The sequence below is a fragment of the Gossypium arboreum genome, chromosome 4 (assembly GCF_025698485.1).
Source record: "Gossypium arboreum isolate Shixiya-1 chromosome 4, ASM2569848v2, whole genome shotgun sequence".
NCBI lineage: Eukaryota > Viridiplantae > Streptophyta > Magnoliopsida > Malvales > Malvaceae > Gossypium > Gossypium arboreum.
The window spans coordinates 99,222,381-99,242,720 of NC_069073.1; the positions used below are offsets into that span (position 1 = coordinate 99,222,381).

A 20,340-nucleotide genomic window follows, 5' to 3' on the forward strand; every position below is an offset into this window, starting at 1 on the left:
CAAGGAATTTTTTCTTTTTCTTATCTAGATACCTTTTCTCACATATTTCTTTCGAAACTCAGTCTGAAAATATTCCCAACTAATAATTTCTTTTGGTACCGTAGCCACAACGTGGACCACCAATAATACGTTTTTTCATTTAGCAACGATGTTGCACATTTAACATAATCATCGAGCAAACACACCATTTCATCAAAGATTCTCTACGTATTCTCTAACAAATATTCCACTTTGGTAGAATCATCATCAGACTTACCTCTAAATTCTTCAACCCCATATTTATGAATTTTTTCTAATGAAGGCCTAATCACAAGTATAGGAGTTGAACTCTGAGTACCAAGGGGTGCAAAAAAAGACACATTAGGGGGTAGAGGTTCTAGAGCTATAGGATTAACTCTTATGAACTCACCAAACCATTGACCTATAATACCGAAAAAGGTATTTTTTGCCTCATTTTCGGTCATATGCGAAACTGACGTGCTAAGACTTGATCCTTGTTCGGAAGCAAGTATATTAGTATCTATTTCATCATTGGCAGCATGATTAGATTCTGCTGAAATATTCAATAATATAAGAAAACATTATCATATCGGATCATCCAACATCACACTATCACACATTAAAGTGGCATGTATTTTCTAAACGCAATAAACACTACATTCAATCCTAAAATTGACTAAATTGTAGTTCTGATACTAGCCAAATGTAACACCCTTCGCCCGGCCTGATCGTCAGACCTAAGTTATACGATGCTACAATAGAACATAGACATTCAAAAATAAGACCATCAAAGGAATCTATTATTAAAGTCGTTAAAATGCTATATGAAAAATTATTAAAACAAAACCTACCAAGGTGATCCGTCAAATAATGAAGGAAAAAGTCTTCCGCTAGATGACTATCCACCATGCGTTCATATAACTTTATTGTTACCTACCCAAACAATCTACCAATTATCCAAAACAAATTAACTTATTTAATAAGTGCAATTATTTCTATTTCAAGCACACTAATAGTCACGTCAACATTGAACAAGTATCACAAAAGAGTATATACATATATATACACATCGTCCAAAACATCATTACTCTTTCATGTACAATTTCACCAAATAGCCCCTATATACATGCCACTTGACCCAGCGTAGAGTTAAAATAATTCTACTAAAGGAGTTGGATAGTGTGAGTTGTGGAATCAATTTGCCTACAAAGTTCCGCCAAAATCTCTTCAAGTAAGGGAAAAATTAAATACGGTAAGCATTAAATATACTTAATAAGTACATGGCTTAAAACATTAAACTCACTTCGCTAAACATTCTTACATACATATAACTTGATTAAATTCTTTATCCTGCCAACACATTACACATGTACAAGGTGAGTGCATCACATTCAAACATATAACATATCCCAAACAATTCATTACTCATTCATACCTTATTTTAGTTTATATAAATCATACAGCCAAGAATTCTATTTCAAGAACATTCAACCAGACAAAACAACATGAAGGAAAAAGAATACACTGGTAACCATCTAATAATACATCAGATTGCTCATAAGAATTATTCCCCTCAATAACACGTTAGATGCACATAGTGCAAAGCCCGTAGGCTAAATATTCTCCCTAATAACACGCCAATTTTCCCATAAGAGCTATTCCAGCCGATATCACACCAAATGCACATAATACAAAGCCCATAGGATAAATATTCTCCTCCTGTAACACGTCAGTTTGCTCATAAGAGCTATTCCAACCAATAACACGTTAGATGCACATAGTGCAAAGCCCGTAGGCTAAATATTCTTCCCCGATAACAAGCTATTTTGTTCATAAGAGCTATTCCAACCAATATCACGCTAGAACCTCCAAAGATATTAAATTGCAAACAAATGCAGGATTCTAGAAAACTTCAGTAACTTCTTTCATCTTCATCATATGTCTCTTCTTCTAGTACAACGTACAAAAACCTCTATTGGCATGCCAATTGTATCTTTTGCTCTTTCGGGCAACACACACATAGCTAGACCTCCTTTATTTACCATTTAACACCTTTTTCACCTTACCAATACGAGTTTACCAACATTTTCTATTTTCATTCACATTCAGACATATCATAAATAAATATAACGACACCCTATGAACTTACCTGGTACAGTAGCAGAACAGGATATCGGAGACTATTCCAAGAGTTTTCCTTTCCCTCTATTATCAACGAGTTGATTTGGTACTTGATCTAAACGTTAACACATTCAGTTCATTAATGAAAACACTTCAAGCTTTAACAGTTTTAAAATTAGACATGCAGGTTAGCTAAATTGAAATACAAGGATCTCAAAAACATGAAATTCATGAAGAATAGGCTTTGGAAACACTTACATGCAAAACCGATTAATCAAGAAAGCTTATAGCTTTTCTTTCTTCTACAGAGAACAATGTTTTTGTTGAAAGAAGATGAGAATGAGACTCTATTTCCATCCACTCCAGCTTATAACACTTAACCTCTTAATTTCATCATTAAATGGAAATTAACAGATGTTTCCACTAAACATTGGCACAACCGGCACTACCATGCAGGAGTGGTAATTTACCTCTTTGGACCTTGAACAATTTTTTTTAAACTCATTTGACTAGCTATTCATTGATTCTTACAGATTAGTCCATACATTTTTCAATTCTAACATGCTAATCGAATTTACCAATTCAATCATCAATAAAATAATATAATGAACTTGAAAATATTATTAGATAATATTTACTAACGCTATTGTCAGAATTGTGGTCCCTGAATTACTGTTTTTGACACCATAAGAAATCAAACTGTTACATAGAAATAAGAAATTTATATAATTCACCTAGAATTTGAATTGTTATTAATTTAAATTTTCCATTATAACAACAGAAGCTTGATGTACACCACATGCAAAAAGGAACCTTTTGTAACTCATGCCTAGGATATAACGAAGGCTTGTATAATATTTCTCCTATAAAAAAAAATAGATACTAATTTAATAGTTATAAGAATATTTCTCCAAAAAATAAAAAAATAGAAACTAATTAAAATGTTTAAGTTTTCAAGTTTTTTTTTTAATAGCAAACCTTCTCTCTCATATGGAGTGGATAACCAGTTTATTCTTCTCTTTTCTTTTCTCTTCTCTTTTTTTTTTTTTGGTGGTATTCTGAGCGGTATGTTGTACGAATTGTGCAGTGAATTCTTATATTTTTGAAACTATATTTATAATACACCTTATAAATCTCTAAACAAATATATCTACAATTTGTATACTAAAATCAAATAGATAAGATAAATAGAATAATAGAATCTTGATTCAAGAAATGAAACATAAACTACAGATAATGAAAATAAATGAGTATATATTATGTACTAAATAAATAAGTATAGGAATTGAACTTTGATTGATCAACATTTTTCTTCAAAATTATGGATGTGATTTCGATTCACCAAATTGAAAAAAAAGTATGGATGTATAATAATAAGAAAAGGTGTAGAACATGTAGGGTCACAACGTACTGATCTTAATAATAAATGGTGTAGAGTTTTCATTTAGATAATTTAATTTAATAATTTCATTTGATTCTGTAAAGCAAATCACTAATATTTTAATTTCAATTTAAATATTTATAAATAAGAATTTTAGTTGCATAAGGTAGTTTATTTAGTAAGTAAATAAATAAGAGAGAAGTGATTGTCCCTCAGCTTTATACTTAATAAAATAAGAGTAGACTAGTATTTTAATTGTAATTCATTTTATAAGAGTAGAAATATGGTGTTGGATATTTATTACTATTTCACAATTTACTTTGTATAAAGATAGATTCTAGATTATAAATAAGTACTTTGATATTATAATTTTAATTTAATGGATTTCTAAGGAATCAAATCAGATGAGCATTTTCTTCATCTAAAATTAAAAAGTCAAATCAAATCAAATAATATTTTGATTTCTTGATAATTCCTACGCCTAACTTTTATGAACAAGATAAAAATAAAAACCAGAAAATCTTATTTAATGGAAACTAAGAATCACGGAGAATGAAATATTAGACAGACGTAACAAGAAAACCAAAGTGTGGAAGAGTACCGGTATTATACAAAGCCAAACTTTTGCAACTCCAAACCTAGGATGAGTCAGGAAGATAAAATGAAAGGGAGATAAACAAGATCAATGGAAAAGATACCACTACAACATAACCTCATCTTGGAATAGAGATTTCAATGAAAAAAGGGCAACCATGATCTTCATCTTGATCTTGACAGACAACGAACTAGCTTGATTGTCTTCTATTTTTCAACAGAGTCTGGAAAAACTGTCAGCTGCAAACAAATGAATAAAAATGAAGCTAAAAGCTACGGTCCTTTAGCCTTTTCAGGTCCTCCCTCGGTCATTTAGCCCCTTTTTATTTATTGAATGTTGACTTCTGGTCAAGTAGTAAAAATCCTCTCTGAGCTTAGAGCTATAAATCCAACTAGTTAAAATTCCAAAGCATGAAAATGCAAATGCAAGGTAATGTAATTTTGCAGATTAAACCAAGGATGACAGTCCGACTTTAGTAACTAAAAATGCCATTTGCTATAAGATCAATTTCCACCTTTCTTGGAACCCCATTTTCTTAGTTCTTTCCGCTGCAATTACAACATATCCAATAAACCTTTTATCCTATGTATATATCACATACACTGCAGCAACGCCTTTGAATACACAAGACAGAAATGGAGGGAAGGAGGAGTTGGTTTTCACAGTCCTGTGAGAAGTGGTCTAATGAATGAGCTGCCATTGAAAACCAAACAGCTAGATAACTGTGACCCTGCAGAAGGAAACTGGAACAAAAACTATGAACAGTAAGCAGCCGACATCGTACATGATGTTGGAACATTGGATGCTTTGCTGGACAATCGACGCTTGTAGCGTTTAAGGACAGATGCCAAATTCTCTTTTCCCTTTGGAAAAGCTACATCACCAGCAGCAGTACCCGTTCGACCCTTCCGGCACGATATAGCAATCTCAACATCCTTAATCATATCCAAGAGCGTGACTGCATTTGTGCACTTACCCTTGCCAGGTTTTGCAGCTGGGGGCAACATTCCATTAGAAACAGGAGGGCTTAACCGCTTCTGATATTCCTGGGGGATTTGAAGGCAGAAGCATGGGGACATTGGGGTTCGAGGCTTTGAAAATGCAATATCTATCACACCCTGTTAACAAGGAGTAATTGCTATTAATCTCATCAATATCATGGAGAAACCACCAGAAGCATCACAAATTCTTCAGCTCAAACAAACAAAATCCAAAATATCAGGCATAGGCTCTCTAAAATTAGACTTGCAAACATTTTTGCAACTAATGCATCATAAACTTGCAAACCAAAAGGAAATCAATTGCCAAATAAGTGACAATGCAAGAATAAATTTTTATAATGCCATTCAATGAAAGGAATTCCCACTGATTGGAGAAAAGAATGGTGAAAGAAGTCAGAAAAACCGAACCTACATAACTCTTTGCAAGGCCAGGGTAATCTTGTACACTAAGTGCAACAGATGAAACAACATAACAAACTTAACTTAAACCAACAATGACACAATACTCTGAGAACAACATTCACTCCTTGATAAACTGCTAGAGGAATAATGATCACAGTTAAGTTATGCAATGCATACAAAGCATTATCAGATGAGAAACAAATAGAAACAATTATACCTGAAGCCGATTAAGCACATATGTGTATTTTCCCCACAGCTCTGGTCGGCTTTCCATCAGTGAAAGATCAAGGATCCGGTGAATGCACCACACTCCAAAGCTTATTATCAAATCCGCTTTCCATATACAGCCCTCCCCACAATGAGGTACTGATGAAATTGAGAAGTTGGCAAAATTTGCCTCATCACTCTTCTGTGTAGAACCATACCTCCTTTCAGAAGACAAGTATTGAGGTTCACGAATGTGAACAACCTGGCTCATCTCTCTAGCTTCAGCATCATAAAGAAATCTCTCCCTTGCTGCTACACGATCAATTAACTCCTCATCAGCTCCATCATTTTGTCTAAACAACCAGTCAGACCCATCTAATTTCAAGAGCCTTACAATACAGTGTCGAAAAGATTGAAGAAGCTTGGACTCTAAATCCACACCAGAAGCAGTATCCCGAGTTGCTGAGTTCAACCCACTTCCAACTGCTTCATTGCCAGCAGTGTGACTTTTGTCAGCTACACCAAACTGCTCAAAAGGCTGTCTAGACCAAAGGGATCCAGTGCCAGAACCTGAACCCAACTGTAAAGGCAAAGCATCTCTATAACCCTTTAAATGAGAAAGCTCATCAAACGAAAATGGAACGCCTACCCTTGACCCACCATTTGAATACATGGGTGTTCCATAATTTGTCCGACCAATGGACAACCCATATCCAATGGAACTGTCCCACTGGCCACTCTTCTCGGACACTCGATGAGGAACAGAGAGCCCAGATATGTCCGGTAGGCTATGATACTTCTTTGAATTGACTGATATCCCAGAATTATCATTTATCCCATATAAGTTCTTGTCATGATAAGACCTTTCGGATTGAAGTGCACTACTTCTAGCAACTGCAACATTCTCAAATCCAGGGGGCTGAGCAGGAGTTACCCCATTTTGCGATTTTTGCCTTAATGCAGAAGCCAGGGAGCCTCTATAATTTGTAGGGCCCATGGCAGGAGAATCTGATGCTGGTAATTCAATTTGATCATTCAAGCAATTGGAGCTTCTATCTTTAGCAATTCGATTAAGGTAAGATGCAATCTGATATCCATGCACTGTAGCTGGTTGATAATCCCATGCCTCAGCAGATGGCACAGCACGCAAACTAAAGTACCTCCTTTCACCAGAAACAACATTACAGGTAGAATTTTGAGCATAAGCATCTAATTGTTGCGTCTGGTTTGACCACAATGATGATCCTCTAGGATACCCATGTGATAAATCAATACTATTTTGCATCTTCAAATGCTTTGAAGAGTCATACAGGCTTGAACCATTAAGTGCATCAGATCCTCTTCCTCCCACCGAAGGGAAATACCCACCATAGTCCTTCCCAGTTGTATCTACTTTTAATAGTTTTGAATCAACACCCAATAGTACAACTAATTTCTTCACCTTTGCTTCTTGGGTAGGTTGCCCATGAAAATCATACAATTGGCCCCAAAATTCATCAAGAATGGCAGCTAATTGACGCCTTGCAGCACGACCTAATCCAGCCAATCTAGAGAGACTTCCAATACCATTGCCACCATCATCACTTTTCCCGCTGAGGCTCCTGAATGAAGGAGGGCCATCCGGGTTCAAAGAGGAAATACTTCCAGGAGGTTTGGATGGCTCTTCAGGCTCCCAAGAATCTCCATCATCATCTTTTTCGATATGCAGATCTCCCTCAAAACTCACTGTTTTCTCCAGAGAGTTCATTGATTCAATCTTCAGAGTTTTTGTGCCTGGCACATCATCTGTTACCTCATCAACTACAGCAGAAGATAACTGTATGCATGCTGGTTCCTCAGTGTCACAGAATGGGGGGTTAGGATATTCACCACTAGAAGAGTTCGCATTAACAGTTGTCAGACGTATTTCCTGCTCAGATTCCATGATTGTCTCAGGCAAATCCAGATTATAATTTGGAAAAGATAAATCTGAATGACTTTCAATGGAGTTTTCTGGTGCTAATGATCTTTCCTGTATATGAGCAGGTTCCTCTCCACTATATCTAGTTTCACTTAACTCATTTCCCTCTCTCTCTATAGCTGTCTCAGAAACAGGTCTGTTCATATCCCATTTCCATGCATGAGCTTTATTTTCAGAACTGGCAGATTTTAAAGGAGTAGCTGCCAGCCAAAGCATCAAAGAAAACGATGCACAAGCAGTAGCCAGAAGAACAACAAAAGGAACAGACATGCTAATCCCAGCATTCAATCTCAAATTCCCAGCCCAATCACTACTCCCAAATATCATTTCTACCACAAAGATTATCTTTAAACCCAGAATTCCCATGAATGTTACCAGTGATAGGAACTCCAGAATTGGAGAAACTTTGTAAACACCCATAATTGATCTTGATGAGGCAACCCGAAACAGGGGGATCACTGAAGATGGCAACAGAAGGGCTACCATCACCTGCGCAAGAATAAACATCTGGTATACCCCCTCAGGTCCAGAAGTCCACACACAATAAAGAGCTGGAACAATTGCTACAATTTTGATTGTTGCACGATGAAGCCAACCCGGTATGTCAAGCCCAAGGAAATTATGCAAGACAACTTGACCGCCAAGATTCCAGGTTGATGCAGTAAGTTGATTAGATAAGAACATAACCAACAAAAAGACTAGGGGCAGTATACCATTCCTGAATACCTGTTTTAATCATTTCCAAAAGGAATTTATTAATATCCACATATTAACTCAATTGTTGAGAAATATTTAAACATGATTCTTGAAAGCCATCATAAACAATAGCTTATCAGAAAAGCGAAAGAAATTAACCTGCTCCATTGCATCATGAAAAGTAACCAAGACAAGGCCAGCATTGTAGAACACATTTGCAGCTGAATTCATCAGCACATAATTTACTAGATAAATTCCACCGAAGACGCATAAGATGGCAAAAAGATGGTTGTGACATAAGGCACTCTTAGAAGTATTTGGTGGTCCCAGATGCTCCTGTGGACAGGAGAACAAAACTTCAGAGAGCTGAGAATGAATAGCATAATATTGAACTCCAAAAGGCAAAAAGGCAGGACCACAAAACAAAACCAAATGATATTGCAAGCATAAAAGATATAAGGTGCACCAATTTGTCCCGCAGTTCGAGAATTGTATGCCCCATAACATTTAAGCATGGTGCAATGAACATAAGCCTACCCTATATTTGAGAACAATGTCATAACTATAGAAGACCACTAATTGAGGAAAATTATACATGCATTTGACTCAGATTGTAGTGAATCTACAAGGACAGCATCCACATGCAAAGATTCTAAAAAGGCTTCTAAAATCCAAGTATTGACAAAGAAAATGTCAAATTCTTAGTTGAAATAAATTTACAGATAATACAGGAGTCTCCAATCCATTAAAACTGAAATATAAAGGCCCATATACAAGACTCGTGCACATAGATGCATATACAAGTCCAATTGCAGATACCTGAACAATAGAAGAATGTAGATAAAAATTGTGAGGCATGATGCTTGCTCCAAGAAGACTCATCAGGGCAAATGCACTCTCCCACTCAACTTTGTTGGCATCCCAAGCATGGAAATAGAAATTTCTGGTTGACTGAGGAGCACTCCAAAAACATAAGAAAGCAATATGAAACCTGCTGCATAGATGCATAGGAAACTTGCCCTGCAGTGATCCTAATGTTGAAAATTGTTTAGACTGCTATGATGTTGCAAGGGAGAGATTGTGCAATAAAACAAAGCAGTTTAGCATACCAAGGTGGAGGCAAAAACTGGGAATAAAACAGCATCAAGAGCAGCTAGAAAAACACCAGTGGACAGATCCACCCCGAAGAGAAGATTAATCCCATGTGCGACACCCAGGACCTGGGAAAATATAGACATTTTTCATGAGAATAGAACAAATATCACTATATTAAGTGCAAATAAAAAGAATTATAACTTCCTTTCATCATAGTTTAGAAAAGAAAGCTACCATGGTAAGGTCCAACGCAACCACAGAAAGCTCTGCTTGAACTCCAAGGAATAAACGAGTGGACTTGTCATACTCATCGCTGCAAATCTATCATCGCCATAAATTAAGAAATAAATATGTATCATGAAAAGAGTAAAACACAAGTCCACAAATAAGCACAAGCACCTTTGCACATGACATTCTGGTTATATATAAGCACTTAATTAAAGATAAATAAGCATGCATTTGTAAAAAAGGAGTTCTTATGCTTTTTAATCTAGGCAGAAAAATAATTAAACAACATTGGAGAATTTAACTAAATCATGTTGTTACTTTATAAGAGTTCTACAAGTACACAGATCAGTATAACGGTTGTCAAAGAAATTGTCTTACAAACAGAATAATTCCTAATCTTTTTATTCTTGTAAAATGCACAAGCGTGAAAAGAATACCTGAGCAAGACCACGCCCAGTCACCACACCAATTCTAGCTGACAGATATTGACACAAAATGGCAGCACAATTAAAAAGAAGCATGGGAACTACCAGGTCAAAACCAAACCGTGCACCTCCTTCAACAGTGGCAACCCACTTCCCAGGGTCAACATATCCAATTGATATTAGAAGAACAGGTAAAACAACAGGGAACATCTGATGAAGGGCACCTCGTTGGTGGTTAGCATTTCCTCCCTCAGCTTCCATTTTGTCAACTAGAAATTCAGACGATATGCTAGTTACAGTGCAGCAACGCTTCAAATTCCATCTTCAGAATAGCACAGAACCTCCAATGCTCAAGAAGTACTACAATTACATGGTTGTTCACAATGACTAAATCTCGTAAGAAAGAAGCTATCCATCATAAGGTATTCAGCTAGATATTAGCAAGTTATTTGATTAAACATAATTTTGCAAGAAAAAGCAAACAGTCGAGACCATTTTCTGCAAGACTTGCTATCAAACGAATGTACATTAAACAAAAGCCCTGGCACAGCAGGACTAGCGAGCATCTAAAATGCACTTCCCAAGAATCAGTGCCACCGCAACTGCTGACAGAATCAAAATTGCAGCCTCAGCCACAACCATATAGGGGCTGGTGAATATTCCAACTCTCGCAGGACTTTTACCAATAACTTGAATCAGTATCAAAGGGCAGATACACCCATCTCCAGTCCCTGAGTAGAACAACAAATAATCCAAACAAATTCCTCCAACGAAAGCACCTACAAAGTCAAAACCTGAATCAAATCAGTCAAAACCATCAGCCTTGGAACATAACTACAAGAAAAAGGAATTAAAGCATCAAAACCAACATGTAAAACGAATCAGAACCAAATTCTAGCATAAATCATGATTAAACCATTTGGTCAAGCTTCAAAACAAAATCAGCAGAGTCCAATATACAGTGAACACCATAAATTTCACAAACCGGTACGGTTAACCAGATTATTCAAAAAGAAAAAAGTATAGTGTGAATTAGTTCAAGGGTGTAAGCCCTCAGCATCATCACAAGTTCACTTTGCAAACTAAATTTCAGCATCAATGCTAATCAATAGTGATAAAGATCAGCACACAAAAACAAACCAAAATAAACAACCAGAAGACAGAATAAAATACAGCTTCATACAAAACCACAAACCCCAAAAGTACCCCCACACGAAAATTACGAAACAAAAACCTTGGACTTAAAAACAAAACTCAGATCTTCCTAAAACGTCCCAAAGCAAGCAAAAGTGTAAAACCCCACCCAAATGAACAAAGCACTAAGGAACCAATATGAATAAAAATCAAGACCCTGGATCTGATTCAGCTCAATAACTTTAAAAAAAAGGAAAAAATGTTTGCACAAATTCCAAGGTAGATTACGCATAAAGCAAGAAAACAAAAAAAAACCCAAAATAATTAAACAAAAAAGAAGAAACAAGTAAATCATAAGGAAAAAGAAGACTCGAATTGGATTAGGGTTTAGGCCTTTGGGGAAGTAAAAAAATTGTTTTTTGATTTTACCTTACGGTAAAAAGTGGGACAGAGAGAGCTTATCTGCTATCCTTTTCTCTGCAATCTCTATCTAAGTTTGGGTATTAACAAAAGTAGATCTTCAGGAAGAGGGATTTCTCAACCCACTGGGTTTTATTTATATATTTTTCTTCACAAACAGAGAGAGAGAGAGAGAGAGCGAAAAAGAAAAAGAGAGAAAAAAAGAGGATAGATACATGATCATCTCAGATAGATAAATATATAATTATATAAATATATTTTCAAGGGTGTGGGGGCTCTTTCCAAGCCATGCCACGCCATGTTGAAGAAAAGAGGAAATTTATTTATATATAATATGTGAAAAAAGAAAACTTTCACTACTAAATACTAATCAAAGCGAAGAAGAAAATGTGTCCAGATGAAAGACAAAACAAAAAGCTAGAAAAAGTTTAAAGACAGACAGTTAAAAGGTTATTGACATCAAAACAGTTCCAACAAATCTCGAGGATATCCCACAAATTTCAGCATTACAATTAATCCAACTTCTCTCATTTCATTTATATACATTTAATGGATTATTATTTATTTGTATAAACTTTTATGTTAATAATTAGGGTAAATTTTATAAAATGATAATTAAGGTTAAGTTTACGTTATTGTCTCACAATTATCAAAAGTTACGATGTCGTCATTCACGTTATAAATGGTATCAAGTTATTAAATTTGATCAACTTAACTTCTTATTTTTTAGCAAAATAATGAGACGACATATTAACTCAAAGTTTAATAATTAATTCAATCTCTAAACCGTCATTTTATAATTTAGTGTTTTAATATTTTCTAACCATAATCTAAAAATATACAAAAGTATAAAAGTATGATAAAATTCTTTAAAAACACTTGAAAGTTGATAACTTATTTTTAAAATTATAATTATGCAAAAATTTTAAAATTTTATAAATTCTAAAAGTTTTAATCAAACTTGATGAGATTGTAAGTGAAAATTTTGTATTTTAATTATTGTAAAGTTCTTTTTAATGAAATAGAACAACTTTTGCTATTATTGTTACAATCAAATGAATCCACTTTTCCTTTTGTATCTTAGTGTAGAAAAAGTGTGTTGAAGACCTAATAATACTCTAAAAGCATGTGTGTAAGTGAACACTGAAGGACAAAATAATATAGAGATAATGTGCAAAAGGCTGATGAGTTATTTTGTCGTAGATATGGTAAATCTGTACCTGTCATTTGTTATTTTCTTTTTAACCAATAGATTTTTTGATTTACAACTAAGTATATAATCAGTAAATATATATCCAAGAAATATTGTTTTCTAATTCATTTTAACTAGGGTGAAGCTAAAATAATTTTTAGGGCAAATGAAATTTTAATTTTTATAGTCAATATCTTTATAATTTTAAAGGATTAAATGAAATTTTTATAATTTTAGGGGTAAAGTGTAATTTTAACTTTACTAATTTAAATTTTTTAAAAATTAAGAATTTAAATAGCAATTTTATATTTTAGGGAACTAAGACCCTACTAGCCCCTAAATTCACCTATAATTTTAACCAACTATGAATATTCTTATAAACAACCTTTTGATTATACTTTTGGGATCAAATTAGTTATTAGTGATTGAGTTAACATACAACATCATTATTTCATTAAGGGATAACAATAGAACAGTTAACTAATAGGTGATCAAAATTTAATAATTCAACAATGTAAGTGATCATAATATAACTTTTGATAGTTGGGTTGCAAAAGCATGAACTTAACCTTAGTTTTGATGACTATTTGTATACTTTTCCTAATAATTAACATTATTTATTAAGGAATAATATTTGATGCTCAATGCATAAGTCTCATATACCATCGACAAATAATATCACAACACATCATCATTAAATAATATAAAAAATAGTGAAGGACTTAAAAGATACTAATAAATGTTAAAACCCAAGACTTTAGACCTTAAACCCAAGATTCTAAATCCGAGAGTTATTAATAATTTTTATAATAGTTACATTTAATGTTTAATCATATTTAAATAAAACTATCAATATTTATTTATAAGTCCTCCATATTTTTACTTAATTTAATTATAATATATTATATTATTGTTCATTGATGGTGCATAATATTTATGCATTAACAACGCATCAAATAATATTGTTTAAAAAAATAATTTAATCTCTTTCAATATAAATGAAACAATTTAAGGAAAATATTTGATATACTATCAAGTAGAGTTTTAGATTCTACAAAGAGTTAATGGTCGACAAGTGTCTTATAAAAGTATAGTAAAATATCTAAAAATAAATATTTTAAAATTGACACATATAATAATCTTTTAAAACTGCTCGTGGAATAAAAAAATACACTTTCAATATAATAAATACTGAATCCACAATAATTTTGTACTATTAAAAATAGGAAACTGATAACTGTTTTAATTATTTTCATTAATAAATTATAGGATAAAGCTCTATTAAAAGAAGCAATTTCGTCTGTATAAGATTCAAAAATGAGAAAATAAAGATAAGTGATGTTATTTCACCACAAAAAAAAAGAAAAAGAAAAAGAAAGATAAGTGATGTTAATTGTTTTTGTTAATTAAAACTAAAACTAAAGAAAAGTTCAGTTAGTTTGACCAAAAAAAGGAAGAAAGAAACAAAAGTTCAGTTGTGAAAAACATGCCCATGTTTGAATGTATAATTTTGTTGAATTCTAAAAATTATTAAATATGTATAATATTCAAAAAATATAAAATATTCTAAATTTTCAGAAGAAATGAAAATTTCAAAAATTTATATGATTAATAATTAGTTCCAAAATTTTGAAAAAAATAAAAATGTTTAATGTATTTTAAAATTTTCAAAATTGAAAACAAAAATATTTTAAAATTAAAATTTTTCTAAACACTTTATTTTGTAAAACTTTTAAAGTTGTGGAAATAATTATTATTTTGAAAATTTAAAATATTTAGAATATTATATAAATTATATTTTCTAATTTTAAAATTCAATAAATTAAGAATGGATAGTAATTAAGTTAGTAGAAGAAGTGAATATTCATTCCTATGGAATAAAAACTCTATATATTACACATGATTTTCATGAATTATATAAAATCATATTCATGGAGTGAAAACAAATGAGTTGGATTTGCATGGCCATGTGCAGCCATGTTTATGAAGTTGGCCATCTGGAATAATATTTTAAATAATAATCATTAATCTATTAGAATTAGGAAGAATAATGTGGGTTGTATTTATTTAAAACAAAAGATGAGAAATAAAAATTATAATTTCCAAACAAGTTTTTATTACAAAAAATAAGATGGAGATATTTTCAAAGATCCTAAACTCTTATCATATAAATTTACCATTAAAAATTAACCATTTATTTCAATAATATTTCATAATTATATATTTTAAAAAAACTAATATTTCCTACAGTGGAGACAAATCGTATCATAATTATTAGATATTTTTAGTATGAAAACTAACATTTTTTAACATTCAACCTGAGTTTATACCCTTCATTGAAAAATATCAATAGACAAAATTTAGTAAAAAATAAAATTTCAAAAGCCGAATTAAGACAGAAGTTAAGATTCTTTGTACTAAGCAATAAATGACCCAAAAACACATTTATCTTAGAAAAGTCAAACATACTTCATTTTTCTACTTCTGAAATAAATGTTATTAACTTACATATTTAGGCTCTACTTCCTTTAGGCAAGTAGTATTTTTATTTTGGAAAATAATTTTGATTAATGAAAATTAATTGAAGTATAATTTCGAAAATCGATAATTCCCAACCTAAATAGTTTCTTTTCGCAATTCCAATTTGGACATAAGGTTTTAAATTTTGAATTCAATATCAAATTTTAGTTGAATCAAATTCATTTTCAAATTCATTTTTAAAAATATACCAAACAAATTTTATAACTTAAATTCAACACTTAAATTTTTTCAGTATTTATTTTTTATACATTTCTTTTAGCATTTAATTTTTAGTTTATCAAATAAATCATAAGCTTTTAAGTAAAAGTTTCATGGAGGCCCTTGTATTAAAAGTAGGATTACATTTTGGCCTCTTAACTTGAAAAATTAGTAAATTAGTCATTGTATATTAAATCAAAGAACAAATTGGTCATTCTGTTAAAGATTTCATCCATTTTTACTATTAAAAATTGGTCTCTGTATGAAAGATACATATGACATGCCAAACATCACTATTTAGTTACGTCAGTTTTTAACAATACAAAGGGATAAACTTTTTAATAAAAAAGATCAATTTACTCTTTAATCTAAACTATAATGACTAATTTACTTATTTTTTAACAAAAGAAAAATATATAATCTAACTTTTCGTTTATTACTTATTCCTAAGTTTTAAATAAAAATTAATAATATCGTAATAGACCCAAGAAAAAAGGAGGGGCAAAGCGAAAAGGCCTTTTCTCTAAGGAAATTCAGTGCATCAAGCTACATCTCTCCATAACCTGCAACTCTGTAATTAAAAAGTAAAAAAGATAAAAGAAATAATATTGTATAACGTATAAAATACAAATGTGACAAAAACTGAAGCACCCGAGATTTAAAAAAGCAAAATGAACAAGTTCAATGAACATTGAGAAATTGATTTAAGCAGATGTACTTAGAACCCATTTTTTTAAACAGAGTAATTACCATTGAAATCCACAAAAACAAATGTGTAAAATAATAATAATAATAATAAAGCTGTAATATTAAGGGAGACAAAATCTCCATTAGAGCCAACAGGGTCCAGACCACTATGCTGCCACGAATCTAGTTTGTTTACTAGATTCAGATTTTTTGTGCTTTGGGAGCCATTGAAAGGATGTTTTGAATTTATTCATAAATTTATTTTCTATCTATTTTTGGAGATTAATGTCACTTTTTTTTAGAAAGAAAAAACATAGTTGTTTCTCTAGGGCTTTGGTTCATTGCATCTTAATTGTTTAAGATGTCATTAACATGTGAACCATTTCATTGCTTTTGGCAATGCGGTTGCTGATTAACTTAATCAAATGTGAATATTAGTATTTACTGAAAGACTTAATCACATTTTTTAATTAAAATAGTTTAAGAATAAAATATTTATATTTTTTTTCTAAATTTAACATCTTGTAATTTTAACACATTCATTTAGATTTAATTAGTTTAAATGTTACATATGTTGTACATATTTTTAATTTATTAATTATGTTAGAGTCAATTTTATATTCCAACTATAACTTGAGATATAAATGGATAAAATTTAACTTATTTGAATTCACACATTTTTATCTACAACTTAATGGGCTCTGTTTCATGGACTCTGATGATTGTATATAGCCCTTTTGAGAAAAAAAAAAACTAAATTCTCCCTATTTTTCATTAACATTAACTATTGTAAAGAATATATATACAAAAGAGTTTCAAATATAATAAGAAATAGAGTTCAAACAATAGAAGGTAACTGCAACGTAAAAGATAACTATACCTAAAATCTAGGCTTAAAAATATTTAAAAATATTATCCCTTCATTACTCACCTACAAGTTGAACCGATGTGGTAAACATGTCTCACTACATTTGAAACCAACTTTTCAGCCACGACTTTGTCAAAATATGAACACTTTAATCATGAGAAGAAATGTATGCCACTTGAACATATTTGGAGCGAACAAAGTCACATATAAAAATAAAATCAATCACCTTATATTTAGTGCGCCTGTGAAGCATATGATTAATTGCAATATATGTAACATTAATATTGTCACATCAGAAAAGAGGAAGAGAAGATATAAGTAGACTTTTCTCTTGAAGTAAATTACAAATCCACATCAACTCATAATATCAGCAATTAGTGCTTGATATTCAACCTTAGTAGAACAACGTGAGATTGAACGTTTCTTCTTTACAAATCAAGACATCAACTCATAATAGTGTATCTAGTCGTAAATTTCTGATAATCAACATCACCCGCCCAATTCGATCACAAAAGCCATGTAAACTATGCGTGCCATCAAAGGAAAAGAATAGAACATAATTAAATGTAGTCTTTAAGTAACATAAGTAATGCTTCACTACAAGTCAATTATGCACCGCAAGCGAATGTATAAACTAACTCACTTTATTAATCGCATAGGAAATATTGGGATGTGTAAATGTCAAATCTTCCAACCCACCAACAATGCTGCGGAAAAGGGTCTCATCACAAAACTTTTCACTATCAGGCAATGCTAATTTGTCAACAGGAGATGACAAAGTAGAAACATCATTGCAAGAAGACATGCCAAAGCGAAGTAAAAAGTCTAATATATTTAGATTGATGGAGCATAATACCATTTTATTTCCAAGTAGCCTGAAGGCTGAGAAAGTAATGAAGTTTGCCAAGATTTCACGTGGCAAACTAAGATTGCAAGTGAGCAATGAAGGTGTCAACAATAGAAGTATTAGATCCAATCACAATAATGTCATCAAAATAAATGAGACGGGACAATTTGTTAGAACCAATATTGAGATAAAAGAGAGAGACATCAGACTTGGAATCTAAAAAATTAAAGTTGTGTTAAAGGCATCTGTGAGACACTGATTCCAAACCTACAGAGCCTATGTGTAAGCTATAAATCAGTTTTTTAAGCCTACAAACATAATTTAAATAAGCAAGGTCAATGAGCCCAGGCGATTGTGTCATGAATACATCCTCATCAAGCTTTCCATGTAAGAATGCATTTAAGATATCAACTTGACTAATGGACCGTTGACGAGCAATAACAATGGACAATAAAAATTGAATGGTTGTGGGCTTAATCACTGGACTGAAAGTATATTCAAAATCAATCTTTGGACGTTGGTGGCAACCCTGGGCAACTAAACGAGCCTTATACCTCTCAATTGTCACATTTGCTTGTCTTTTGGTTTTAAATATCCAACGACAACCTACAACACTCGGACAAGGAGGTGGAGGAACAAAGTGCTTAGTACCATTGAAAATGAGTGACTTGTATTCAACAAACACAACATCACGCCAATGTTAAATCTGTAACACCTTTAACCTGTACCTATCGCCGATTTAGGGTTACGTAGCATTACCATACAAATGGAACATGTAAACATACATTTCATATACTATCATAAACATATTATAAATCCATCATTCACATGCATATTGTCCCTAAATTGAACCCTTGAAACCCTAGAAATACCTTAGAAACAATTCAGGACTAAATTGAAAACATTTGAAAAGTCTAAGAAAAAGTTACAAAAATTTGGAAACATGGGTCACACGGCCGTGTGCCTCACACAGTTGAGAAACACGTCCGTGTCTCAGGCTGTGTAACCTTCAAACTAGGGTCGCACGGCCGTGTAACTCACTGACTTACATACAAAAGACCCTCAGATGACACATGGCGGTGTCGTGGCACACAGCTGAGTTACACGCCCGTGTAGACATAAATTAGCCTAAAATCAAGCCATTCCCAACACCATTTCATGCATATTCATTTGAACCAAAAGTGCACACCTGCAAGGCATCAAACCATACCTAAACATGCATATATTTTCCATTCTAAAGATTGTAATTCAACTAACCAATATGCCATTCAAAGGCACCTCAAAAGCAATCATCAAAACTTACCTAAACATGTCATCTTTACCAAGTTTCGAACATCAATATCTAATTCAATACCTTCCAAAACATGCCACAACTTAACCATGATTTTACCAATTCAATACATACCATTTGATCCATACAAAACATGTATCATAAGATAGCACAATGACACAAACTATCAAAGCATCAAAGGTACTAAACCAAGATAACATTCATAGTTTATACAAGCCAATCCACCAACTAAACATTCATTACAATGACATTACAATTCAACCTATATATGCCATTATAACCTTGGCCAAAACATTCAAAAACTACTGATATTTATGTTGGATAGTGTGATAGATCTCCGACGAGCTTCCAAACAGATCAAGCTTCTGTTAATCTATAAAACATTAGGGAGAAACTACGTAAGCACATAATGCTTAGTAAGTTCGTAGAAAATAAAACATAACTTAACATACATTTGCATAACATAAAGTATAAGCATAAAGTAACCCAAACCACAAGCTTGGCACAAGCCTATGCATCATCATCAATACACAAGTTAGTGCATTTATACATAACTCATTTGGATCATCCATGATAAGTCATTACCATGTGGAATACATCATTTGATTTATACATCATTTCCATGAACATATGGATAATTCCATTTGAAAACTTACCATTTCAATCCATTTTGTTGACTGTTGAATCATCTAGAATATCCTCAGATGCTAGGGAAAGCTCACACGAAGTATGCTTAACATATAACCGTAACTTTTCCTTTACATCATTGCTCACACGAGCTGTGAAATGGGCCAGCTCACACGAGCTGCGAAATGGGCCAGCTCACACGAGCTGCGAAATGGGCCAGCTCACACGAGCTGCAAAATGGGCCAGCTCACACGAGCTGCGGGTCGAAACGTAAGCTACATGATGCTACTCACACGAGCTGTGGAGTATCTGCAACAAATGCAGGACCTTAGCCATCGGTAGGACATTCAAGACTAGCACCCAAAACATGAAATCCCTAATGACATGTCATTTGTATCCTACGAATTCCTAAGGTTCAACTGGG

At 32.7% G+C, this 20,340-nt stretch overlaps 1 protein-coding gene across 1 annotated transcript; it reads right to left on the reverse strand.

Moving 5' to 3' along the window:
- Positions 1-4,024: 4,024 nt before the first annotated feature.
- LOC108460239 (ethylene-insensitive protein 2) lies at positions 4,025-12,140 on the reverse strand. Its single transcript, XM_017759662.2, is given in 9 exon segments — positions 4,025-5,215; positions 5,718-8,393; positions 8,523-8,699; positions 9,183-9,262; positions 9,265-9,394; positions 9,473-9,583; positions 9,693-9,779; positions 10,124-10,890; positions 11,675-12,140. Coding segments are annotated over 8 exon segments (3,873 nt in total). The 5' UTR covers positions 10,373-10,890; positions 11,675-12,140; the 3' UTR covers positions 4,025-4,852.
- Positions 12,141-20,340: the final 8,200 nt, after the last annotated feature.